Source organism: Diabrotica virgifera, chromosome 5, assembly GCF_917563875.1.
Source record: "Diabrotica virgifera virgifera chromosome 5, PGI_DIABVI_V3a".
Classification (NCBI taxonomy): domain Eukaryota; kingdom Metazoa; phylum Arthropoda; class Insecta; order Coleoptera; family Chrysomelidae; genus Diabrotica; species Diabrotica virgifera.
In genome coordinates, this window is record NC_065447.1 from 63,821,546 (window position 1) to 63,849,446 (window position 27,901).

Genomic DNA, 27,901 nt, shown 5'->3' on the forward strand with positions numbered 1-27,901 from the left:
AGCCTTTGTTGAACTGAAAACCAACCTAAAGTAGAGTACATCATCTCAATTGGCGTGTAGCGATTGCATCGAAGAATTGTTCTCATACCTCTGTTATACAAAATTTGCAATGATTGAATTGATCCTTTATCACCTAAATATAAAGCACTTGAACAGTAGTCAAAATGGGGCTGAATTATACTTCTAAATACAGTGATCCTTGAAAATAATGATAGATCTTTGCTAATTCTATTAAAGAAAAATAATTTTTTAGATATTTTCTTGCAAATATATTGAAAATGAGGTTTCAGAGAGAGTGTGCTATCCAGTATAAATCCAAGATATTTAATTTCATTGACCCATTTGATGCATTCATTATTAACTTTTAGTTTCAAATTTTCCATACTTATATTATTTAATTTATATCGGCTAGAGACTATCATTGACTTTGTTTTACTCGCATTAAGTTTTAACTTGTTAGCATCCAAAAATACCTCAATTCTTTTTAACAAACACTGCATCCTTCTAACAACCTCCACAATATCATCACCACTGCATACAATTAATGTGTCATCTGCAAAAAGACTAAGATACCAGAAATGTCTAGAGGAACATAAGAAAAGAGAAAATAAGTACCAAAATATAGAAGAAAGATGGAAAGATTATAAACATAGTCTATTAGTAGCTGCAAAAGAGAGCTGTGGAGTAACAAAAATAAGTAATAACCCCAAAAAACGCACGGCATGGTGGACAAAAGACTTAGAAAAAATAGTACAAGAAAAGAAACAACTGTGGAAAAAATACTTAACAGACAGAAAACAAGAAAGCTATGACAAGTACAAAGAGAAAAGAACAGAAGTTAAACAGATGGTTAAAAATAACAAAGACAGACGTGGGTAGAATTTGGAAATAAATTAACAGAAGCATTCGGTGAAAACCAGAAATTGTTCTATAACACACTTAAGAGCATGAGAAAACCAAAACCAAATACATTGAAAAACGTGAAGGATAAGAATGGAACCATACTCACAGAAGAGAATGAGATTATGGAGAGGTGGAGAGAATACTTTGAAGAACTCTTGGAAGTGGAACAAGTAGAAGGAAATAAGTTAGAACAAAACAAAAATCAACACACCCCGCAAGAGCAACAGGAACAGATAGAAAATATAACACAAAAAGAATTAACAAATGCAATCAACAAAATCAAGCTGGGAAAAGCACCAGGACATGCCGATATAACTGCAGAAATGGTCAAATACATGAATGAAGAAAGACAACAAGAATTATTAAACATCATGAACCAAGCTAAGAAAGAAAATAAAGTACCACTAGACTGGCAGATAGGCATTACAACAGTATAAAAAAGGAGATAGCAAAGAATGCTCAAACTATAGAGGAATAACACTAGGAAGCACAGTAGGAAAACTTTATGCTAGTATACTAGAATACAGGCTAAGAGAAAAACTAGAGAACACCTTTGAGGAGAGCCAGAGTGGTTTCAGAAAAGAAAGAGGGACGAATGATCAGATTTTCATAATCAGACAAATAATAGAAAAAGCTCTTAAAACAGAAAAATAAATACATGCATGTTTCATAGATATGGAAAAAGCTTTCGACAGAATTAAAAGAGAAGATATTTGGAAAATACTAAAGAAGAGAAAAATTGAACAAGGTCTAATAGGATGCATCCAGAGTTTATATGAAAAAACGAAAAGCTATGTAAGGAAAAGAAATGAAAAATCAAAAGTATTCGACAGCAACATTGGATTAAAACAGGGTTGTGTCCTGAGTCCACTACTCTTTAACCTAGTACTAGATGACGTAATAAAAAACTGCAAACACAAATGGAGAAAATATAATGTAGGATACTGGAAGTTGAGAATGATACAAATGACAGAACTATGCTATGCAGACGACCTGGTGATCATTGGAGAGTCAGAAAAACAATTACAAGAAAATATTAACATATTGTATGAAGAGCTAAAAATCAGAAGCATGAAAATAAACAAAGAAAAATCAAAAACAATGATAATTGGAAGACAAAACGGAAAACACAAAATAGAAGTAGATGGCAAGCAACTTGAACAGGTAGACAGATATAAGTATTTGGGGGTAATCATAAGCCGGAATGGAAAATTAGAAGATGAGATAAATGAAAAAATTGGAAAGACTGATAAGCTGTACAATAATATTAAGAGTAACTTTTTAAAAAATAAAGAAATACCTAAGAATATAAAAACCGAAATAGTAAAAAAGATTGTGAAACCCACTCTAACCTATGCCTGTGAATCTTGGGCATTAACAAAAAGGCAAAAGAATAGACTAATAAGCACAGAAATGAGATTTTTGAGAACAATAGAGGGAAAAACAAGGAAAGATAAAATTAGAAATCAAACCTAGACAAAATCTGAAAATACACCCAGTTACAACAACAATCGAACAAGGACAACTTAGATGGCTCGGACATGTACTGAGAAGAGGAGAAGAAAAAATAGTAAGACAGATATATGAAGCGAGAGATATGGGAAGAAAGAAGAGAGGACGACCAAGAAAGACGTGGACAGAAGAAGTGAGGGAAGCGGCCGACAAAAGAGGAATAAAATGGGAGGAAACAAAAGCATTGGCTATGGCTAGAAAGAAATGGAACGAAATGTGGAAGAAAACGACGGAGAACCTAACTCCGTAACAACTCACACCGAAAGGTAGACGAGTTCTGGATTAAGTAAGTAAGGTCATGTAATATCGACGATAAAGACTTAAGGATAATTTCAAACCTCTATCAAGAACAAAAGGCTAAAATCAGAATAAAAAGTGAAACATCTGAAAAATCAATATCGAAAAGGGAGTACGACAGGGATATGTCCTGTCACCTTAGCTGTTAACGTTTATTTTGAAAAGATATTTAAGAAAGCTTTGGAAGGCACCTCGGATGGTATAATTATAAACGGGCAATGTATAAATAACTTGCGATACGCTGGTGACACGGTCATTCTGCCAGATAATGCTGAAGCACTGCAACTCCTAATGGACCGAGTAACGACAACCTGTAGAGAATTTGGAATGAAATTGAATACAAAGAAGATAAAAACGATGGTCATCAGCAAGCACCAAAACAGATGGGTAGTGTTGCCCAAATGCAAGACCAAGACGAGACTTAAACAGTCTTGGTCTTGCGCCAATACACCTGGTCTTGGTCTTGGTATTGCGCTCTCGGTCTTGGTCTTGCAGCAAGAGTCTTGCAAGTCTCGCAGTTACACATTAGCCTATTGCTATTCTTTAAGCGTTTAGATCTTAGAACAACGTAGGTACAGTGCACAGATTCTAAAGGTGCCGGTGGGGGACGCCGTCTATTCGCAGTATTATAGTCGGTCTATGAGAAAGAAAGTATTCAAAATCATGAAATAACAAATTTTATATTATTTGTTATTTCATTATTTCGAATACGTTCTCTCTTTACACCGACTATAATACTGCGCATAGACGCCATCCCCCACCGGCACCTTTAGAATATGTAAACTGTAACAGAGTAGGTACATTTTAATCTTGAATTATCGTAGCCATGGTGCATAATGACCAACAAAATTAATAAATGTCTAAACTGACATTGGGTACGGTATGAACTCACGATCTAAGCGATCCGTGCCTATACTCTCACAAATATATACCATGACCCACGGGAGACAGTCTGTTTCTTAATAAACGTTTGCATTTAATAAGCTTACATGTGCTAAAACATGGTTAAAATACAAAAAACCAATTAATGACAATGACATAAAGTTGACTGTATTTCAAAGAACATTATCTGTCTAGAAAAGGAATGATCGACCCTCACCTTATATGAAATGGAATAAAATAAAAGCGTTATACAATTTGCCATTTATTTAAATAAAAAGTAAAATACAATACAAATTAAATTACAGAACAGTACGCAATTGCTTTGCCTTTACTTTATCTTTATATTAATTTTTTTGACCAAGAATTAATACAAAGATTCTTTTATACTCGTTACTATCCAATACCCTAAGTAGGATATTGTGTGTGTCGAATGATGAGTTTAAATTTCTTTATCAAAGATATACATATCGAAAAGGTATCATAATCTGTTTCGTGATTAACAACGCGACATATGTGTCGGTGTCATAAACAATTAGTGCAGTCACTGAAGGTGGATATGAGCTATTACCTCCGATTTCGTTGAACCTCCATAGATTTGCATGAAAATTGGTGACTGGTTAGAGGATATCTCAAGGAACAAAGTTGACATGGTGCCAACTTGCGCTTTTACCCTGGGGGTAAATACCACCCCTTCTCGGGGGTGAAAATTATTTTATTGAAAATAACCCCATAATTCGATAGAGGGACAAATTCTAAGAAAAATGTGTTATATAAAGTTATTAAAATAAATCAAAACTTTTTGAGGTATTGAAGATCAAAGATTTTAATTTTTCTTGAGAAAAATGCATGTTTTTAGCCGATTTTTCATCAATAACTCAAAAACTATAAGTTTTTACAAAAAAGTTATTATTACCAAAATTGAAGCTAATAAAAAACTAAATAAACTCTTTACTAGAAAAACCTTTTAATGTTAACTGAAAGTGAGTTAGAGGCAATTGAATATATATTTTTTTCGGCGAGTAAAAACATCTAAGTATTCAAGCTGAAATAACGGGAAAATGATGCATGCATATTAGAACATAAACTTATTAAACATTTGTTAAAGTACTTAAAAATATCTATCAAACGAGCCCCCGAACATGTTGATAGCATTAAAATTTATGCACCAAAATTTTTTCAAAATTTATTTTTAAAAATGTTTCCAAAAAATGTTATTGTTTTTTTTAATAACTCCATCTATTTGGTTTATTTAAAAACCGTTTGAAAGTTAATTGCAAGGGCTATTTAACTACGTTGAATTTAATATTTTAGACCCCTCATTTTTTTTTTAAATAAAAGGTTAAATGGCCCCGGTTGCATGGTTTTCACAAAATTTGGTTTCAGCAAAATTTAAGATTTAAACGTTTCTATCTCGGTTATTTTTTACCCTATGGAAATAGTAAAACAGGTAAAATATTTGTCACAGAAAAAACTAAAATTTGGGCATTTATCATTTTTTACGTATATTGAGTATTTTTGGAGTTATTAGCAAAAGAATATGAAAATTACAATAATTTAAAAAATTATGATTTTTTTAAATTATATCTTTTTTTCAAAAATATGCATTCTAAACTGGTCAAAATTATTGAAATCATTACTTATGCTAATATAAAGAAGTTCTTGTAAGGATTACTATAAATTTTAATTTTTGTGGAAATGGCGTATATTTTATGTTTCACTTTTTCCTAAAAAATTCGAAAGGGTTCTTTTATTTTCATCATAATTTGCTTAATTTTGACGACATTAACTTGTTCTGAAGCTCATTAATTAGCTATTCTAAAGTACATTGATAAATGATTAGCAGGTATATTTTATACATTGCATCGTTTTCCCGTTAATGAAGCTTGAATACTTAGATTTGGGTACTCGTCGAAAAAAATACACATTCAATTGCCAATAACTCACTTTGAACTAACATTAGTTTAGTTCTTTAAGTGAGGAATGTATTCAGTTTTTTATTATCATCAATTTCAGTAAGAATAACTATTTTGTAAAAGCTTATAGTTTTTGAGTTATACGTGAAAAACCGATTTAAAATATGCATTTTTACTAAAAAATAAAATCTTTGGTCTTTAATAACTCAAAAAGTGTTGATTTATATTAATAACTTGATATAACAAATTTTGCTTATAATTTGTCCCTCTATCGACTTATGGTATTATTTTTAATAAAATAATTTTCACCCCCGAGAAGGGGTGGCATCCACCCCCAGGGTAAAAGCGCAAGTTGGCATCATGTCACCTTTGTTCCTTGAGGTATCCTCTAATTACTCACCAATTTTCATGAAAATCGATGGAGGTTCAACGAAACCGGAGGTGAAAACCTTCAGTGACTCCACTAAATGTCAAAGAAACTTATTGTTCATTATGTTCAATATAATAGAAATAGACTGTTATTTGATAGTTAGCCGCGCTTTTTCAGCAAATTTTGGTTTGTTTAACCGATATCGCACACTCAGGGACGTATCTTGCCATTCGTGCGCCCTTGGCGAAATTCAATGCTCCCGCCCCACCCCCATTCCCACAAAAAACGAGACTCCCATTAATTGCATCCAAAATTCACAGGACTGTGTAATGTAACAATTTTTAAATAGTTGTAGGCAAATTACTACAACTACTACTTTAAAATTTATTAGGCCTGGTAGCACGATTAAAGAACAATCTGACCCCAAAAAAAAATAAAGGACGGATGAAAATTTGGGAATAGGTAGTTGAAATTGTCTATTATTATATAAGAAAAAGTTTACAATTTTACAAAAATGGAGGAGAATATACATTCAAAATAAGACCGGAATTCAATAAAATGACTAATTCAAAACAAGTTTTGTTCTATAGAGTTTTTCGCTAAGTCAATAATTTTCGAGTTATTTGCGAGTGAATATGTTCATTTTTAACAAAAAAAAACATGTTTTTGGACGGTTTTTCGGAGATAACTCAAAAAGTAAGTATTTTATTGAAAAAATATTCATAGCAAAAATATAGTAGAATACAGTAGAAGCAGAGTTGTAGCTAATGAAAAGTAAAGTAAGTTGTAGCTAATATTTCAATGTGAAATAACTCAAATAACGGAGCACTTTTCGGGGAAATTCATTTGAACTTTTTTAAAGTGGTTAAAAAAGGTTTATTTTTGTTTTCTAAAAAAGCTTCTAACAGAAGTCAGTGAGTTACGCTCAAAATATTGTTGGTCCCTTTTATTTTTTTGGTAAAAAAAAATCGCGAAAATCACCCCCTAATTAGCATCAGAAATAAATTTTATCATTACCACTTGACAAGCTACTTTGCTTATGTATTATTCTTGAAAAAGCTGTAGTTAAAATGACTTAAACGAGTAACTAATCACGAGTTAAGGCAAATTTTGAACAGCCATGCGATAGGATATCCAATTTTTGTCTAGCAAGAAAACAAAAAATCAAAAATATTCAGAAAAGCAAGACGAACATTTTATCACTCTTTGAGATTTTTGGTATTACTAATAATTTTTAAGTTAATTCCATAAAAATTTAATTTTTTTTTCAAAATTAAAAAAAAATGTTTTAATTTAAACCCAATTTTTTTCAAAAATGAGTACTTTGAACCAATGAAACTTATAGATAATATAAAAAATACATAAGTAAAGTAACTTGTGAAGCGGAATCGATTAATTTTATTTGGGAAATTAATTAGAAGGTGATTTTCGCGATTTTTTTAGCAAAACATAAAAAAGACCAGCAATATTTTAAGCGTAACTCACTTACTTTTAATGTTAGAAGTTTTTTTAGAAAACACAAATAAACCTTTTTTTAACCACTTTAAAAAAGTTGTAATGAATTTTCCCCAAAAAGGGCTCCGTTTTTGGGTTATTTTAAATTGAAATATTCGATTTGGAATTTGACGAAGAAGAACCTACTTTTCATTAGCTACAACTCTGCTCCTGCTGGGTCTACAGACCTCATGCATACATCATTTTTTTTCAGTTTTTTATAAGCTATATTTTGCAAAATACTTAATTTTTGAGTTATCTGCGAAAAATCGTCCAAAACATGTTTTTTTTTGTCAAAAATGAACATATTCACTCGCAAATAATGCGAAAAGTATTAACTTAGTGAAAAAACTCTATAGAACAAAAGATACTTAGAATTAGTCATTTTATACAATTTCGAACTTATTTTGAACTTATATTTTTCCACTCCCGAGAAAATATTTTTCACCCCGCATATCCCAATTTTTGTAAAATGGAGGGGATGTAGAATTCTAAACTTTTTCTTATATAATAATAGAGCTTTTAACTACCTATTTCCAAATTTTCATCCATCCTTTATTTTTTTGGAGGTTTTCGTAAAATTTTTTGTCCCCTAATCAATTTATGGGTTCAAAAAACAATAACAATAAAGGAGGTATTTTTGAAACATTATTTATTTTACTTAAGTATAAAATTATTTTACTCACTACTACTTTACATGTAATATTGTGGTTCACAATTTGTGAATATGTTACATTCATGAGAAAATGTGCTTACATACTTACATAAACTATCATAACTATGCACTTATGGTACATTACTTTAAGCGAAAACATATTGATATATAATAATAAATAATAGCCTACATAGTCCTGTCGCCAGTGGGAGTGCAACGGCCTCCTTAATTCAGATGGACTTATCCAAGTTTTTTTTATGTATTTTGACCCGTAGAACACGAATTTTTTGGGTAACAGTCGATCCGGATGTCGATAAGATTGTTATAAACAAAGAACTTGAGGAATCACATAACAGCGATTTTTCGAAAAACAAAACATTTTTTTGTATTTTTTGGGTCATTTTAAGCAAAAAATGTTTTTACAAGTTTTTTCGTACGATGCATAGTTTTCGACATAAACGCGGTTGAACTTTTAAAAAAATCGAAAAATTGCAATCCTTGAACCCGAATAACTTTTGAATGAAAAATAAAATAGCAATTCTGCTTACCGCATTTGAAAGTTCAAGTCAAATTCTATCGGTTTTGGTTACTTTCATTGCTAAAAAATTATTTTTTTATTGTTAAACAAAGCTATAAACACATAATGATTGAATGATGTTTTCAATGCATTTCTCATTTGAAATCGAACGAGTAGGCGCGCATACAGCAATTTCTACGTAGATTACTTACATTAAAACGCATGCATTTTGCACAGGAAACACTATGTGTTCATGGCTTTGTTTAACAAATAAAAACTTAATTTTTAGCAATGCAAATAATCAAAATCGATAGAATTTAACTTGAATTTTCAAATGCAGTAAGCAGAATTGCTATTTTATTTTTAAATCAAAAGTTATTCGGGTTAAAAAATTTCACTTTTTCGATTTTTTGAAAGTTCAACCGCGTTTATCTCGAAATTCTGCATATCTGCATCCTACGAAAAAACTTGTAAGACCATTTTTGCTGAGAATCACCTAGAATACAAAAAAATGTTTTGTTTTGCGAAAAATCGCTGTTATGTAATTCCTCAAGTTCCTTGTTTATAACAACCTTTTCGACATCCATATCAACTGTTACCCAAAAAATTCGTGTTCTACGGGTCAAAATACATAAAAAAACTTGGGTAAGTCCATCTGAATTAAGGAGGCCGCCTGGCGACAGAACTAACAACAGTTCATGAAGTTTTGATTTAAAATTTAAATTTTTAGTCAATTTAATTTTGTTGAATTAACCTGGTATCTTTTATTATTGTTAAAATTTCACTTTGCGTGCTTTAATAGATGCGAATTCATTTATGACATGGTCAAAGTTAAATTTTGAAGCTTAAAATCCTTTATATATTACAATTATTTTTATAATATTACTGACACCGTACCGGTATTTATGCAGTCTCTTATCTTTTTAATTTTGCTAGAATACGGCATCATATTTTTTCATCGAAAGTATGAAAAATGCTTAGTTTATAAAATTAAAATCTTGGATTTCCTAAAAGTTTTTCTTCCGCTAATTTTGCGCCGCCTCCCTCTTGCGCCCTTGGCGGGCGCCTCTTTCGCCAACCCCTAAATACGTCCCTGCGCACACTCAGCACAAACGATGTTCAGTCTTAATAATTTGGGCCGACAAAATTTATTATATTATTATATTTTTTATCGGCTAAGCTAAGATGACATATATTTCTAAACGATTAGACGGCGGGTATTGTGGCGCCTATTATCAAAATCTGGACAATTAATTTCAGAGCGAAAAAATCGTCTGCTATGGGAAAGACTGTTTAAAATGTTTTATTTTTACATTGTAGTTTTATGACCTCTGAGTACGTATCAAATGTGTCAAGTTTTCTTTTAATGGATATTTTGATTGGCTATGTATGCTTATGGTATTATTCGTAATGCGCGTAAGTCCAATTTTCCAAATTTTTGTTACATATTTTTTTGCGTCTCATAGAGCCTCTATGCATCTAAGCATATACCCGAACTACTACACTCCCTAAAACGACATTCGGTCCTAACTGCAAGACGCAAGTGTCTCGCAGGGTCAGTCTTGTTCTTGCTCAAATCTTGCACGGTCAGTCTTGGTCTTGGTCTTGCTAAAATTAGGCGGTCTTGGTCTTGGTCTTGCGAAAATGCAAGAACAAGACCAAGACTGCAAGACCAAGACCGATTTTGGGCAACACTACAGATGGGTGAACGTTAATGTCGACGGAACAGATCTGGAAGGAGTAACAAGAATAACGTACCTTGGAAGTAACCTTGATGAAGCTTGGCACCACTCACTAGAGATAAGAACGCGTCTAGAAAAGGCACGTACAGTGTTTTACAAAATGCAAAAAGTTCTATGCAACCGACAGCTGGGCATCTCATTGAGAACTAGAATATTTAAATGCTATGTTTTCTGCACCTTGTTCTATGGTGTTGAAGCCTGGACAATGACAGAAGCAACACAAAAAAGAATCCAAGCATTCGAACTCTGGTGTTAACGTAAAATGCTCAGAATATCCTACATGAGCCATACAACGAATGGGGAAACACAAAAAGAACGGAAAACAATACATATTTTGGTCACATCATAAGAAATCAAAAGTATGAACTGCTACAACTTATAATCGAAGGCAAAATAAATAGCAAAAGCGGACCAGGAAGAAGACGCAACTCTTGGCTTAAAAACCTACGACAATGGACGAACATGACCTCCATAGAACTATTCAGGACGGCTGCAAATAAGATTAAATGGGCAAATGTCGTCCTTAAGGATGACGGCTGACGTCCTTAAGGATAAGGCACCGTAAGAAGGATATATATTTTTTATAACAGCTCCATAATGACTGAATCGAATTAGCTAATTTCGATTTTAAAACATTTGTAGAAGTTTAAGTCTTTAACTTCTGTGTTTAAGTCTCTCTAATTGATATAGTAAAAGAAACACTTAAAGTACAAAGCAGGGTTCGAATTCAAAACGCACTAACAGATACAATCCATGTTAGAACGGGCCTACGACAGGGAGATGACCTATCCTGTATTCTATTCAACATCACATTAGTGAAAATAATTAGAGAGTCAAAAGTCAACACCAGAGGAACAATAATAACAAAAAGTGTACAAATATTGGCATATGCAGATGATGTTGATATCATAGCTAGAAGCAAAAGAGAAATGATAGAAGCATTTAATGCTATAGAAAGAGCGGCACAAAACAGTGGCCTAAATATTAATGAAATAAAAACCAAATACATGAAGGCCAGCAAATCGACAGGCCAAAGAAACCTACAGAATCTGACAATAGGAGACTATAACATCGAAAACGTAAAATTTTTTTACATATCTAGGTTCACTAGTTACCGCAGATAACAATGTCAGCGAAGAAGTTAAGAGAAGAATACATATTGCTAATAAAACATATAATGGACTCATTAAACATCTAAGATCTAACAACATCATCAGAAAAACCAAATGCAAAATATACAAAACCCTGATAAAACCGGTCCTTATATATGGATCAGAGACATGGACACATATATAAGGTATTATTAGGTATATATGGGCACATATATAAGGGGGTGAAAGAAAATGTCGTATGGCGCAGAAGATTTTTTTTTTTTTTTATTTAATGTTGTAATATTTACAATCTGTCCTCAACTGAGAACAATAGGTAGATTATTTGACAAAAATTGAAAATTTTGACCTGTAGAGGGAGATCCAGTGATCACCCTCTTTACATAAATTAAATTAAAACAAATTAAAATAAGTTTAGTTATCACAGACTATTCGAATCTTCTTGCTAGATCCACTACTTTGAATCTCTTCAGGCGTCGTACATCATTGTGGTCATCAGTAAGGTTGCTGGCTAACTCATTTGGATGAGATTCTAGTCTCTTGGAATATTTTTTGTAATATTCCGTTATTACTGTTTTTATGGATGGCACATTGAGGTCTTGCTCTATCACATAGTTTGGCACGTACCAAGGGGCATTCAGCATTGTTCTAAGGACTTTGTTCTGGAATCTCTGCAATATTTCTAGGTTAGTTTGACTGGCTGTCCCCCAAAGTTGGATACCATAGGTCCACACTGGTTTTAATATAGTTTTATATATCAGCAGTTTGTTTTCAAGTGATAGTTGAGATTTACGACCGATGATCCAGTACATTTCTCGAAATTTTATTCCTAGTTGTTTTCTTTTTGTAAAAATGTGTTTTTGCCAAGTTAATCTCCTATCAAGATGGATTCCTAGGTACTTGACAGTATCGGTTTGTGGGAGTTGAGTTTCATTTAGTGTTACAGATGGACATGTTTGTCTTCTCATGGTGAAGGTTACATGGATGGATTTACTCTCATTCGCCTTTATCTTCCATTTTTTAAGCCATATTTGTATATTATTAAGGTCTTTCTGAAGGGTTCTGGATGCTGTATTTGGATCATGGTGAGAGGCTAGTACAGCAGTGTCATCAGCAAAAGTTGCACACGTTGTTTTGTTACTTGTGGGTAGGTCAGCAGTGTAGAGCAAGTACAATATCGGTCCCAAGACACTTCCTTGTGGTACTCCGGCTTTTATTGGTCTTAGGCTTGTGTATTCATTATCCTGCTTGACTAGGAAATGTCGGTTGGAAATATAGCTTTTTAGGATTTGATAAAAAGGATTCGATTTTAAAACATTTGTAGAAGTTTAAGTCTTTAACTTCTGTGTTTAAGTCTCTCTAATTGATATAGTAAAAGAAACACTTAAAGTACAAAGCAGAGTTCGAATTCAAAACGCACTAACAGATACAATCCATGTTAGAACGGGCCTACGACAGGGAGATGACCTATCCTGTATTCTATTCAACATCACATTAGTGAAAATAATTAGAGAGTCAAAAGTCAACACCAGAGGAACAATAATAACAAAAAGTGTACAAATATTGGCATATGCAGATGATGTTGATATCATAGCTAGAAGCAAAAGAGAAATGATAGAAGCATTTAATGCTATAGAAAGAGCGGCACAAAACAGTGGCCTAAATATTAATGAAATAAAAACCAAATACATGAAGGCCAGCAAATCGACAGGCCAAAGAAACCTACAGAATCTGACAATAGGAGACTATAACATCGAAAACGTAAAATTTTTTTACATATCTAGGTTCACTAGTTACCGCAGATAACAATGTCAGCGAAGAAGTTAAGAGAAGAATACATATTGCTAATAAAACATATAATGGACTCATTAAACATCTAAGATCTAACAACATCATCAGAAAAACCAAATGCAAAATATACAAAACCCTGATAAAACCGGTCCTTATATATGGATCAGAGACATGGACACATATATAAGGTATTATTAGGTATATATGGGCACATATATAAGGGGGTGAAAGAAAATGTCGTATGGCGCAGAAGATATAATTTTGAACTATACGCAGCATACAACGAACCCGACGTCATAACATTCATAAAGATCGGACGTCTGCGCTGGATGGGCCATGTTGAACGAATGTTGGAGACCGAAACAACAAAACATATAATGAAGCAAACACCAGTATGGAGAAAGTCAAAGGGAAGACCCAAACTTAGATACATGGAACAAGTGGAACAAGATCTGAAAACACTTGAGATTACCCATTGGAAGAACAAAGCAAGGAACAGAACAGAATGGCGGAAAATCCTAGAACAAGCCAGGACCCAAAAAGGGTTGTGGAGCTACTGATTATGATGATGAGAAGTTTAAGTCTAAAGAAGATTAAAGGAATGAACACATTGCTGCGATTAATCTGTGCGTCGACGACAACATCGCAATGCGAAATTTTCGCTAGACAAGCGGCCATGGTGATTAACGAGAACCAACACAGCTCTTTGATGATAACTCGCAGCGACAGTATTAGTACTACGACGTTATACAATGCGCGTCAGAGAAAACGGGCGCCTCACAAAATGGGTCATTTTTGATGTCTCGAATTTCCTAAACATGTCCGATTTAGGTGATTTTTTAAATATGTTCTAGCCTTATTGTTTAAGAGGATGGGTACGTATTTTCTGCTGCAATGCTATTCAAATGGGGATTCATTTTTTTCGAATCGTGAGAAAACTAATAAGTATTTTTGAAAAATTTAAACGCAGAATGAAAGATTACGTTATTAGCGAGGGCCGAAAGTGCCTGAGAACTTCTATAATGTTTATTTTAATAAGATACAGGCGTGAAAAACTAAGAGAAAATTTAGTGTGATTTTTAATTTCAAATATCTCATTCAAAATCAACTTTTTATTTATTCTAAAGGACTTTCGGCCCTCGGTAATAATTTAGTCTTTCATTCTGCGTTTAAATTTTTCAAAAATATTTATTGGTTTTTTCAGGATTCGAAAAAAATGAACACAATGTCCGTGGTAATATTTTCCAAATCTATCTTTGTCTTACAACGCACTCAGTCGAATAGAATATTGTCAGTGACAATCAGTGACAGTTTTAAATATTTGACATGGCATTGGGAATATTTTGAGTTGTTGATTAAATAATATTGATTTATAGTGTATTTGATAAATAATTGATTTAATAGAAAGTTATTTATTGTGTATTATTTGTGGAAGATCCAAGCAGAGAATACATCAGGATAATATATTCTGTGATCTGAGTATTTTGTTGTTAAAGATGTTCAAAATTGTAAGCGTTCCATAGTAACAATATATTATTAAAAAATCACTTTAACACTTTTCCTCTTTTCTCGATTGAGTATTAGTTTTTGTTTTACTTATAAATTATTACAATCACTGAATACATAGTTGGTGAAAAAATTATCAGTAGTAATTGCACAAGAGCTCTAAAATTATTGTACAATTAAAAAATTGTACAAATTAGTACAATTAAACACACAGTTGTTATAAATATTAATTTGACGGTTGAAAGTCATCACTTTTATAATTTTTAAAACATTAATTGTCATTAATGTCACTGAATGTATTTTTTCGTAGCAACAAAGGGCATCTGACGTAATATACTTGACGACGGGAAATTATCAGTAGTAATTGCACAAGAGCTCTAAAATTATTGAATTTTTCCCGAGTGTCACTTTGGCAGTTTTAATTTCACGAGCCGAAGGCGAGTGAAATTATGTCAAAGTGTCACGAGGGCAAAAATTCTATATTAATTTTAGAGTTCGAGTGCAATTTGTTGCGATTATTTCATGAATAAAACTGTTCAAAACCAAAATTTTATTGTAATTTATATATGTAAGTACCAATTAGTGAAATTAAACACACAGTTGTTATAAATATGTATTTGACGGTTGAAAGTCATAACTTTTATAATTTTTAAAACATTTGTCATTAATGTCACTGAATGTATTTTTTCGTAGCAACGAAGGGCATCTGACGTAATATGCTTAACGACGGGAGATTATCAAAAATTATCACCTTAATTTGCATGTCTGTAGCTTTCTATTGGTCAGAATCTCCTATGAATGAAATAATCAAAATTATCGGGTATAATATCACAAGAGAGTGAGAATAAATTGAAAATAATACGACAGTTTTTCGAAAATAATGTGACGACAGTTGTCAAAACTAGGAAACTGGTTGCCATTAAACAGAAACAATCTACTTAAAAAAATTATATCGGTAATTTCCTACAGTAGATAATTCTCAGTATAATTTTAATCTGATTGGACAGAATTAAACACGTGATCAAATATCTTACTATACGATTGGAAGTTAAAATCATTAAAAAATAATCGATTTAATTTAGATTTATGTAGCTTTCTATTGGTCAGAATCTCCTATGAATAAAATAATCACATTTATTAACTGAATTAACAATTTGCAATTATACAAATAGCAGTTATCCAAGAACATTCAAAAGCCATCTCTTTAAGTTAATGATGACATTTTCAAGTAGAATGGCATTCTAGTAATGTTTACATATCCATACAAGTGTGAATTTTACTACACGTAATTTGCCGTGTAAAGACAGAAAAAGTAGGGAAAGCTGTAAAATATTTGCGAATTATGTACCCATGACCTTGACAATATCGCGGTAATAATATTGTTGCTAGGTAAATTGTAATTGGAATACCGGGTGTACCAATTAAACTGTGTTTTTTGGGTTTACACTAGGGTACAAATGAATGGATATGAATATGGATAGGCAAACAACAACACTTGCTTCAAATTAAGAGATTAATAAATGAAGGATGTTTTATTATAAATACAGTCCCATTTGTCCATGAGCAGATTATCCGCGACTCTGTAGAAGCTTTTTTTAATACATACTAATGAAAAGCTGTTTTATCAACTTTTAAAGAAAATTGTAGTTTATTATTATAAACAGAAATACAATTATTCTATTGTTGCAATATAAAGTAACCAACAAAAACGAGTTACCTTGGATTTTTATTTTTTGCATTTATGTATTTGACTTCCACTTACGGCTAATCCACGATGTTCGTTATCTGCAACAACCGTGCCACTCAACTCCATGAATAAATGGGAGTTGACTGTAGTTTTAGAAAAATAATTTGTTCATATATGCTAAGAAGCATCAAGGATAGGAAAATATGTATAAATTTTTTTAAACTATTATTTTTTTTATTTAGCCTAATGCCATGACAACTAATGGCCACTGGCATGGTACAGTGGATTTTTCCAATCACGTATCTAGTGTAATGTGTAGTATGTGTGTTGAGTAAGTGTCTTGGTACTTAGCAACGTTGACGTCATCGTCTTTGCAAAGAGACGCTAATTAAGGAGCATACATGCAAAACCAATAAATCCATTTTTTTGTATTTTTTAACCTGAATATGGACTCACATAAGTTTGGTAGCCCTTTCTGTTTCTAGAATATAAAATTCCAACAAAAACCGATATTTTCCCTTTAAAATGATGTACAAAGTTGACCAGTTCGAGCAAATTCCGATAAATCCAAATTTCAAGCAAAATCCGATATATCTTTTAAATAATTAATTCGCCATCTCTGATGTAAATCCATAATATCGTGGGTACTTATTGCAGGTTTTTTATGCTGTTTCTCGCTTCCTTTTAACACAAACAAAGAAGTATACTTCTTTGCCTATGGTAGTAGTTTGTAACTTCACCTATTTTGCGACAGATGCGGTGGAAAAACAAAAACTCCCATATTATTGATTCGCTGTACTTCTGACTTAAATTTAAAGCTCCAGTCAAAGTAACAGAAACATTACTTGTATTTCCACTCAGGGGCCATTCGTATATGCCAGAAGATAGGGTATTTGGAAGAGTAGAAAAGCTTCTAAGAAAAAAAATATGAAAAAATAATGTTTAAGAAACGCTTTTCTTTAGTTATGAGTGACTAAAATTTAAAATATTATAAAAAAATCAACTAAAAAGCAAAAAATAAAAAAAATCAAACTCGAAGGATTATTCGAAACAAACGTTCGTTAAAAAAATTAAAAAATCTAACACATTCGTTAAGGCCATGGGTACATAATTCGCAAATATTTTACGGCTATCCCTACTTTTTCTGTCTTTACACGGCAAATTACGTGTAGTAAAATTCACACTGGTATGGATATGTAAACATTACTAGAATGTCATTCTACTTGAAAATGTCATATTAACTTAAAGAGATGGCTTTTGAATGTTCTTGGATAACTGTTATTTGTATAATTGCAAATGATTAATTCAGTTAATAAATGTGATCATTTTTTCACTAACTATGTATTCAGTGATTGTAATAATTTATATGTATAACAAAAACTAATACTCTAATATTTTTTAATACTAATTTTTTTACTTATATACGTTATCAAGCTGAAAACCTAAATATTTTGCCGTTTTTACAATTTTGATCTCTTCATTGTTAATGTGTAAATTAATCAGATTTAAATTTATTAAACTATACTTATATTTAGTAGTAAAAATAACAGCTTTGGTTTTATCAATATTTAGTTTTAATTTATTCACGTTGAGGTATTTATTAACTCGATCAAGTGTTCTGTTCATCTTCTCTACAGCATTATCTAACTTAACATCACTACATGCTATCAAAGTATCATCAGCAAAAAGATTGATAAATTCACAATCCAAAAACAAATCTATATCATTTATATACAGTATGAAGAGGAGTGGTCCAAGGACACTACCTTGAGGTACCCCTACCAAAATGTCTTTCTCAGTCGATACTGTATTATTAAAACATACTTTTTGCCTGCGATTGCTTAGATAATCTTCAAACCAACTTAAAACCTTACCGGAAACTCCATATTGTTCAATTTTAGCTAATAAAATGTTTCTATCAATGGTTTCAAAAGCTCTTTTCAGATCCAAAAAAAACTCCAATAGTATATTTACCATCTTTTATATCATTCTTTAGCTTGCAGATTGTTAGTTGTAATGCAGTTTCACAAGAATGGTTCTTTCTAAACCCAGATTGATTTTCTATTAAAATTGAATTCCTTTTTACATGTTCCATTAATTGCTCATACACAACTAGCTCCAGGAGTTTCTCAATTGTCGGCAATGTATTAATAGGTCTAAATTCATCAGCCTTATTTGTATTACTGATCTTTTGGATAGGAATAATTGTACTAGTTTTAAGCTGATTTGGCACCTTACCAGCATCCAGTGACGTATTAATTAAGTTTAGTATGATGTGACCAATTGTCTCATAAATTTCCTTTAACGTTCTACCATTTAAAATTTCATAGTTAGAATATTTATTATCCAACACATTCATAAATGAACCTAACTCTTTCAAAGTTAATTGTACAAAATTGTCAAATGGCAAATAAATATTACAATTTACATTTATCCAGTCATTAAAAAAATCTGCATGACTTAACAATACTAGAAATACTCTCAACAAAATATTCATTAAAACCCATAGATATGTCCATACTGTCTCTTTTAACGGCTATTTCACCAGTGATTTTACATCGAAATTGAACACATTTAGGTGTATCTTTTGTATTTGTATTGACCAATTTTTTTAGTGTATTCCACATTTTTTTAGGATTTGATCTATAATTATCTATTTGATTATAATAGTATGCAGATTTTTTGGACTTTAAAGTACTAACTACATCATTTCTATGTTTTTTTAAATTATTCCACATAACTTGTTTTTGTGTTTCATGACCACATGATTTGAAATTCTTATATGCATCATCACGAATTTTAATTTTTTTATAAACCTCATTATCAAACCATGGTAATTTAGGATTATGTTTACAAGTCTGAATAGGTGCATTATTATCAATTTCAATTTTACAATTTTCATGTATTTGTTGGTAGATAATATCCACATCAGTAGAATCCAAATTCCAGTTATATGAAATTAAGTTTTTATTTTCAAATAATTTTTTTCATTTAAATTTCTATATTGTTTAATAATCATATTAGATGTGGATTTCGTATTAAGATTTACTGATATTACTGAGTGATCACTAATTTTAGGAGAATCATGAACGTTGGATGTGATTTGATCCTCATTTGTAAGTACATAATCAACTAACGTTTTACTTGTATTTGTTATGCGTGTTGATTTGTCTATTACCTGTCTTATACCATAGTTTGATAATAGTTTTTGTTCAGAACAAAAGTTTTCACAACAGAATACTCATAACTACTTTGAATATATATTAAGACTCCGCCAGTATGGCGACTAGTTGAATCACATCGAATGCATTTGTATTTTTCAATGTAAATTTCCTTCTCTTCAACATCAGAAGTTGTTCTAGTTTCACTAAGTAGCAACACTTTAGGATTATAGCAAAGTAAACTTTGACATATTTGATCATAATTACCAATTATACTTTGAGCATTTACATATATAATATCCGTATTAACAGGTATACTCTGATAAATACTATTTACATTATTACAATAAGAAAGCTGTTGGTTTACTGTATTGGAAGTTGTTAGTTTTTTGCTGACATTATTTTGGGTACCCCCTTAATATACCTAATGGTTAAGTTAGTCTCACCATTCGCAACCCTACTAGTTAACTCAGTTCTTACTTTCAAAAGATAATCACGTTGAAGTTTAGTTAAGTCAGATTTTATCTGTAAATTACCTAACACAGTCTTATCAACTTTATTTTGTTTGATAATAGGTTTTTAACCTTCCTAACATAAAAAGTATCAGCAAAAAAATTCAAATTAAAGTCACCGATTAATACAAAATTGTAATTCCTAGCAATAATACAATCACACATATTTTCAAAATCATCCAAGAACTTAGCATCAGAACTTGAAGGCGAATGATAGAGACAACCCACCAACCAAATAGATGATAAAAAGTTAATTTTAACAACCTTGCACCAATAATTTTTGTTCAGAACAAAAGTTTTCACAACAGAATACTCATAACTACTTTGAATATATATTAAGACTCCGCCAGTATGGCGACTAGTTGAATCACATCGAATGCATTTGTATTTTTCAATGTAAATTTCCTTCTCTTCAACATCAGAAGTTGTTCTAGTTTCACTAAGTAGCAACACTTTAGGATTATAGCAAAGTAAACTTTGACATATTTGATCATAATTACCAATTATACTTTGAGCATTTACATATATAATATCCGTATTAACAGGTATACTCTGATAAATACTATTAGACAACGCGAAAACGGCGGGTTCGAAGGGAAAAATATTCCCATGAGATTTTTTTGCATAATCACATTCGTGAGACATCCCAGAATAAGGTTCAAGAAGTCGCCCATGTGAAAAGTGGGCCAACTTTTTTTAATCAAATTGCAAGAATCAATATTTTTGGCCTGAACAATTTTTTCTTTAATTTTTTGGACCATTCTGGACAAAAAAGGCCTCTTATAATTTTTCTCTAAAGTTGATCGTTTTCGACTTATAAGCAATTTAAAACTGAAAAAAACGAAAAATGGCGATTTTCAAGGCTTAATAACTCGGTTAAAAGTTATTATTATGAAAGTCAATATATGACTAAATCAAAGTTTAAAGCCCCCCTTACAAGATCCTGAAGAAATTTTTCTCATTATTTTATTACTAAGCTGTTATTTTTAAGTAATAATAATAAGCGCCATGCACGTGTGCGGGGCTGTAAATGCTGAGTGCGAGTGAGAAGCCATTCCAGCAGTCCAATTGTGCATCTTACTCGCACTCACATTTACAGCAGCGTCAATACGATCTAACCACTCATTGTTATTAATTAAAAATAACAGCTTAGTAGTAAATTAATGACACAGATTTCTTCAGGATCATGTAGCGGCGACTTTAAACTTTGATTTAGTCACTTTCTGAGTTTCAAAATAATAATTTTTGACCGAGTTATTAAGTCTTAAAAATGGCCATTTTCGCGTTTTTCAAATTTTATCTTGCTTATAACTCAAAAAAGATCAACTTTAGAGAAAAATTATAAGAGACCCTTTTTGTCCAGAATGGTCCAAAAAACCTAAAAAAAATTAGTTCGGGCCAAAAATATTGATTTTTGCAATTTGATTAAAAAAAAATTGTTAAAAAAAATTGGCCAACTTTTCTCGTGGGCGACTTCTTGAACCTTATTCTGGGATGTCTCACGAATGTGATTATGCAAAAATATCTCATGGGAATATTTTTCCCAACGAACCCGCCGTTTCCGCCTTGTCTATATTTACATTATTACAATAAGAAAGCTGTTGGTTTACTGTATTGGAAGTTGTTAGTTTTTTGCTGCCATTATTTTGGGTATCCCCTTAATATACCTAATGGTTAAGTTAGTCTCACCATTCGCAACCCTACTAGTTAACTCAGTTCTTACTTTCAAAAGATAATCACGTTGAAGTTTAGTTAAGTCAGATTTTATCTGTAAATTACCTAACACAGTCTTATCAACTTTATTTTTATTTTTCAAAATATTAAGCACTTCTGTTTCAGAGTTTAATACTACTTTGATTAACCTAGGCTTAGCATTGACTACATTAGTTTTTTTGCCAAGACGAAAAACATGTTTTAAATTCACACTACTGCAAATGGTAGTTAGAGCAGCTACAACTCTGCTATGATCATCAGCTTCTTTCTCATGGACTGTAGGCTTGGTAGATTCATCCAAATTGTAAATAATCAGATTACTTGATTTCTTTTTTCTTTCTTCCAATTCTTCCAGAAATGCATCAACGTTACTTTCCAATGGGCAGATGGAGTTAGTAGCATCTATTTTGACATGCTTACTGTTAGAACTAATGCTCGAAGACTCATTGCGGCAGTAGTTAAATTATTAATTGTATCCTCAATTCTTATGATCCGTTGTTCAATAGAAATGAATTTTCCCTGAGTGTTGGAGTTATGATCTTGAACAGCCTCTTCTAATACATTGATACGTTTTATAAGATCTGGAATCCCAATTACATTTTCTCGACATGGGGGGCAAGAAAAAGGCATAACTCTAGATACCATCACTATAACACGAATTTCAGAAGAGGAGAGGTTGGAACACTTCTTGCAATAAATTCTTTTACATAGGTCACAAGGAAAACCAAACAATTCCGTTTTGCTTTCTTTAAACACACAATCATAATTACATTTAGCACATTTTCCTGTTGATCCCATGGTACTGGATTATTTAATAAAATTTATTCAAGTTCAAAATTGATACGCCACTGCCTTTTGAGTTCAGAACTCATTAACATAAACAAAACGAGTCAGAAATGACCTGGTTCACACCATAAAAATGAAATTAGTTTTTATATTGGTAAAAAGAATTACGTTAATTACCAGTTTAATGCAATGTAGACCATTAAAATAAAACTGTTTTACGAAGTTTTTCTGATCAGATGAAAGGTTATCACTTGTACTTTACTTTGATACCAAACTTAACTTTGATTATTAAGTATTTCCACACAAAAACTTGAATTTAGAGGAGCACAAAATACACGTACTGTTTTGGAGGATCAATTTTATTGCTTATTTAATCAACAACTCAAAATATTTCCGATGCCATGTCAAATATTTAAAATTGTCACTGATTGTCAATGACTGACTGACAATATGCTGACAATATTGTATTCCACTTAGTGCGTTGTAAGACAAAGATAGATTTGGAAAATATTAGCACGGACATGGTGTCCATTTTTTTCGAATCCTGAAAAAACTAATATATACTTTTAAAAAATTTAAACGCAGAATGAAAGACTAAATTATTACCGAGGGCCGAAAGTCCCTTACAATAAATAAAAAGTTTATTTTGAATAAGATATTTGAAATTAAAAATCACACTAAATTTTCTCTTAGATTTTAACTTCTGTAACTTATTAAAATAAACATTATAGAAGTTCTCAGGGACTTTCGGCCCTCACTAATAAGGTAATCTTTCATTCTGCGTTCAAATTTTTCAAAAATACTTATTAGTTTTTTCAGGATTCGAAAAAAATGAATCCCCATTTGAATAGCATTGCAGCCGAAAATACGTACCCATCCTCTTAAAGAAAAGCGTGGGGCGCTATCCTTGCACCGTTTATTCAGTTAAGACGAGACGCTTTTCTTTAACGAATGTATTAGATTTTTTCATTTTTTTAACGAACGTTTTTGTTTTTCGAATAATCCTTCGAGTTTGATTTTTTTTTATTTTTTGCTTTTTAGTTGATTTTTTTTATATTTTAAATTTTAGTCACTCATAACTAAAAAAAAGAGTTTCTTAAAAATTATTTTTTCATATTTTTTTATTTTTTACTTTTTAGTCTTACACTTTTCAAACATTAAAATATATCGTCATGTTTAAAAAAAAGGATGACAGATACATTTTTTGCATTTATTTCAACTTTTGATACATACATTGTACATTTTCTGTAATTTCTTCATCCATTTCTTAAATCAAAATCATTATTTACACCTATTACAGTTTTTGCAGTCTTCCCATCTCTATACTATTGCACGGTGTAGACTCTGTTAATTTCTCACATTGCAGTTCTTCGATGCCCAAGCTATCTAAAGGTACATATCCATACAAGGGTAAACCTCGCTCGGTGTAGTAGCTCCACATAGTGGATACGTCGGTGATCGCCGCTCGGCGCTTACCCTCTTCGATTCAATCGGTTTGCGGTTTATATGCAGGGGAGCGCATGCCGTATCCATTTGAGCAGCTACACCGAGCGGGGTTCACCCTTGTATGGATACGTATCTTAATGATCGCACTCGGCTCAATGCAACGTAAGCTTTACAGGCTCAATGCAGGCTTTTAAGCCTGTCCTTACACAAACACTTTTGGGCCCAAGTTCACGACAGCGTAGTCAACAGTCGAACCTTGCGTTTTATGGACAGTCAAAGACTAGGACAATACTAAGGGCAGCATTCGTCTCTCTGCGGTGACATAACTTTTTTTCGCTTAAGATTGGATAGAAATCGGACAGAAACTGGATAAATTTGAAACTTTATTATTTATGTATGAAGCATAACGTAAACAATTAACGTAAAAAGTGAAATTATGTATAGTTCATATAATTAGCTACAATCTGTCAAAGTTTCAAGTTTCTACATTGTAAAAAACAAGAGAATTTAAGCATTTTCCATTAAAATCGTTTTTTTTTATTTAAACAATTCATAAACACAAAAAAAAATTTTTGATCGACTATTCGTGTACTGTTCCCGCGAATGCATATGTTTGCAAAATTTCATTCATTTGCATTGAAGAAAAGGCAGTCAAATTAACGTCTTTTTTAACACTAACGTCGTTTTTAACACTAACATCGTTTTGTTGTTGGAGTGGACTAAAACAGTGAGGTAAGTATCAGTGATAAAAACATATAAGTGAGGTGTATATTGCAAAAAAATTATTTTTTTTGGGTGGAATTTATTCTAGATATTCTCAAAATGATAATAAAAAATGTCATAGAACATGTGAAATCAATCTCTTAGGGTTTTCTAATTGGGCGCATCAGAAAGCATGGAAAATTTGCTACAAAAAACGTTGTATACATTTTTTTCCACAATCAAATCTTAACCCTGTAAACGACGGTGAAAAATGTGAAGAGTGTAAAAATTCGGTGCTTATAAGCATAGACGTAAATATGACACATGCTTAGAAGTATGTATGTATAATATGTAGAAGGGTGCATTTGTCTGTGTGACACTGTGCTCTATATACTATACAAAGTAGTATTTGAAAGTACATGGTCTCTGACTTTCTGTTTGCCTCGTGTGTTGGAAATTAAAATTTATATTAACTATGGAGTGTTTTTGTGTCTATTTTTGAGTGTGAACAGTTTTAATTTTAAGCCACCAAATGAAAAAGTGAAACAATTTAACGGAACATTTTTGAGTAATTGTCGAACATGTTAAATAGTTCGTAAAATACTTGGTCATCAATTCAATGAGGTTCAGTTGCCAGATAATTGTGAAAATTCTAGTGGATATCATTCTTCGTACTATAATGCTTTTTGAATTCAAAAGGGCTTGATTGAAGAAGGGTACCTAAATAAATTATTTATTAAAATTGTATATCGTAATTTTTCTCATACTTTTTCTATACTTTATATAAGTATTATGGGTTATAAATGAATCTTTCTGAAAGGCAAAAAAAGTTTAAATGTTTATATGTGTAAATGTAAATTTCATGGCGTCAAAAAGCGTCGTCATTTTACCCAAAATATGGACTTAGATTGTGTTCGCAATGACTGATTCAATTGTAAAATTCCCTCATCTTCTAGTCTCAGCATCCGTTATGGTTTGCAAATATTAGAAGCCTCGGAGGTGTAACCAGAGAAGGTTCCCATGGTTTTCAATCTGGTAGGATGTAGAGCAACATTTTTAATGTTGTTTTATGTGCTGATAGATTGAAAATTTAGTCTTTTGTCGATTGTGTTCATTTTGACTTGTGTTGTGTGAGTTTCTTATTTTATTTAAAGAAATACGTAATAATTTCATTTAATAATGGTGCATAGAAGGAAAGATGAAGAGACTCCGACATTTCTCAACTTATAAAAACCACGAATTGAATCATCCACATTGTTTTACCGAATTGAATGAAAAATAATTGAAGCATGTATATGTATTGTGTGCTATTCAATTTGATTGAACAATGTAATTTATTGAATCATTCACATTGTTCAGCGGAATTGAATGGTGTATTTCCGCCTTTAGATCTTAAGGCGGGTTCTCATTAGTCAAATGCATTCATCAATAGCGCTGATTCTATGCAACTGAACATAGAATTCAAATTCACACTATTTCAAGGATATTGAGTTTGGTCTACAAAGTGCTGATTTTAAAAATGGCTGCAAAGAAGAAAATTGTGCATGCTGGCGTTCGCATTGTGGGTGAATATTTAAAAAACGTAATTAAAAATAGGAAAACACGAAAATGTTTGACTGTCTTTTGCAACGGAAATACTCTTAAAAATGCATCAGGTTGACTGAACCAAAACAGTGTGGGTTTATACAGATCATCATTTCGTGTAGGTACCAGTTTTATTGGCTTCTAATATTTTATTCAGTTCAACTTTGTAGGTGGTCCGGATATTTTTAATTTTATTTTTAATATCTTTTATAGTCAAGGTTTCTATTTCCATTCCAAAACGAATAGCTTCATAGCTTTTTCCCGTTTTATTATCTCTTTGTATTGTTCACTTTTAATATTCCATATGTACCCCTCTCTCTGGTATAATTCTAGAAACTCGCAGATATGGTTATCTCTCCACTTAAAATTTGACATTTTTCATGATATTATATATCTATGGTTTTCACAAAGAATTTAAACTCATATGCTTCCTTTTAGCCCCACAAAATACAAGTCAATGCAACTGACCGCTAGTTCTCACTGTCAAGCACTGTTCTATCTGATAGAATCAATTCCATTGATCCATCAAAAGTAGGAAGGCTTTTCACTTTTATTGAAATACCATATGATAGAACAATATCGCTGAATCGACGTTCATATAAATCTTTATTTCTACAGCATAGAATCAAGGATATTGATCAATGAGGTTGACTAATGAGAACCCCCCTTTAAATAGGAAAATATGGCTGGCAGGGAATGTGTTAATAATTCTTATTTACATACTTACTTTCTTCGTTTGTTGTTTTCTTTTCTTCAAATCCTGTAAATTTATCTGGTTCTACATTAGTGTTTACAAGGAAATGATCTAAATAATCAAATGCTTGGTGTGCAGTTTCTGTATTTGGTTCTTCCTTAACTTCAATTTTGAAAGCATCCAATGGACCAACAAGCCTATCATTATCTATTTTAATAGTTTTCTCGCTAATTTCTTGTTTTATTTCCATATTAAATTTGATTTTATGACTGACTAAACTAAATACTAAATTTCAGTTCAATGTTTATATTTTATATTTCAAAAAACAATCAAGGTCGCTGTCACTTGTCACCGCAAAACAACAAAAATAAAGCAGGGATATTTATTTCGATCAGGGACGCCAACAATCACCAGAAACCGTCCATGGACGGTCCAACTCAGTGTTACCAGGTCTAGTGAAATTTCACTAGATCTAGTGATTTTTTAAGAATCTAGTGAAATAGTGATAACTTTTCAAAATAGGCACAATTCTAGTGATTTTTGGAAATTTCCATTATATTGAATATTTTTACTACATTATACCAAAAAAATATTTTCAGTAGTATTTTTAATACGTTTGTATTAAAATTCATTTAATACTTCCCTGTATTGTTTAAAAATTTCTTTGCAAAGAAAGAAAAATCCCCAGAAATTTGTGATGGCAATTTAATACCTAGTCATAACATACCATAACAATTAACATAAACATGGCAATCCTTAAAAAGTGATGACTGTGATGAGTCAATTCAGGATGACCACACTCTCCTCAACTCAAGAGTTTCAAGTGTCAAGAGAAGGACATAAATAAAAGATAATAGTTGTGCGGTTTTCTTTGACAATCCATTAGCCCAACTAATAAGAAAATCACGTTTGTCTTATCTATTTC

At 31.7% G+C, this 27,901-nt stretch overlaps 1 protein-coding gene across 1 annotated transcript in view; it reads right to left on the reverse strand.

The window, feature by feature from the left end:
* The window catches only part of LOC126884200 (zinc finger protein 235-like), a 36,276-nt gene extending 8,972 nt beyond the window's left edge, over positions 1-27,304 (reverse strand). Inside the window, exon 1 of the mRNA XM_050650068.1 lies at positions 27,010-27,304. Coding sequence (XP_050506025.1) covers positions 27,010-27,226 — 217 coding nt within the window. The 5' untranslated portion in view covers positions 27,227-27,304. The remainder of the gene's footprint in view (positions 1-27,009) is intronic.
* Positions 27,305-27,901: the final 597 nt, after the last annotated feature.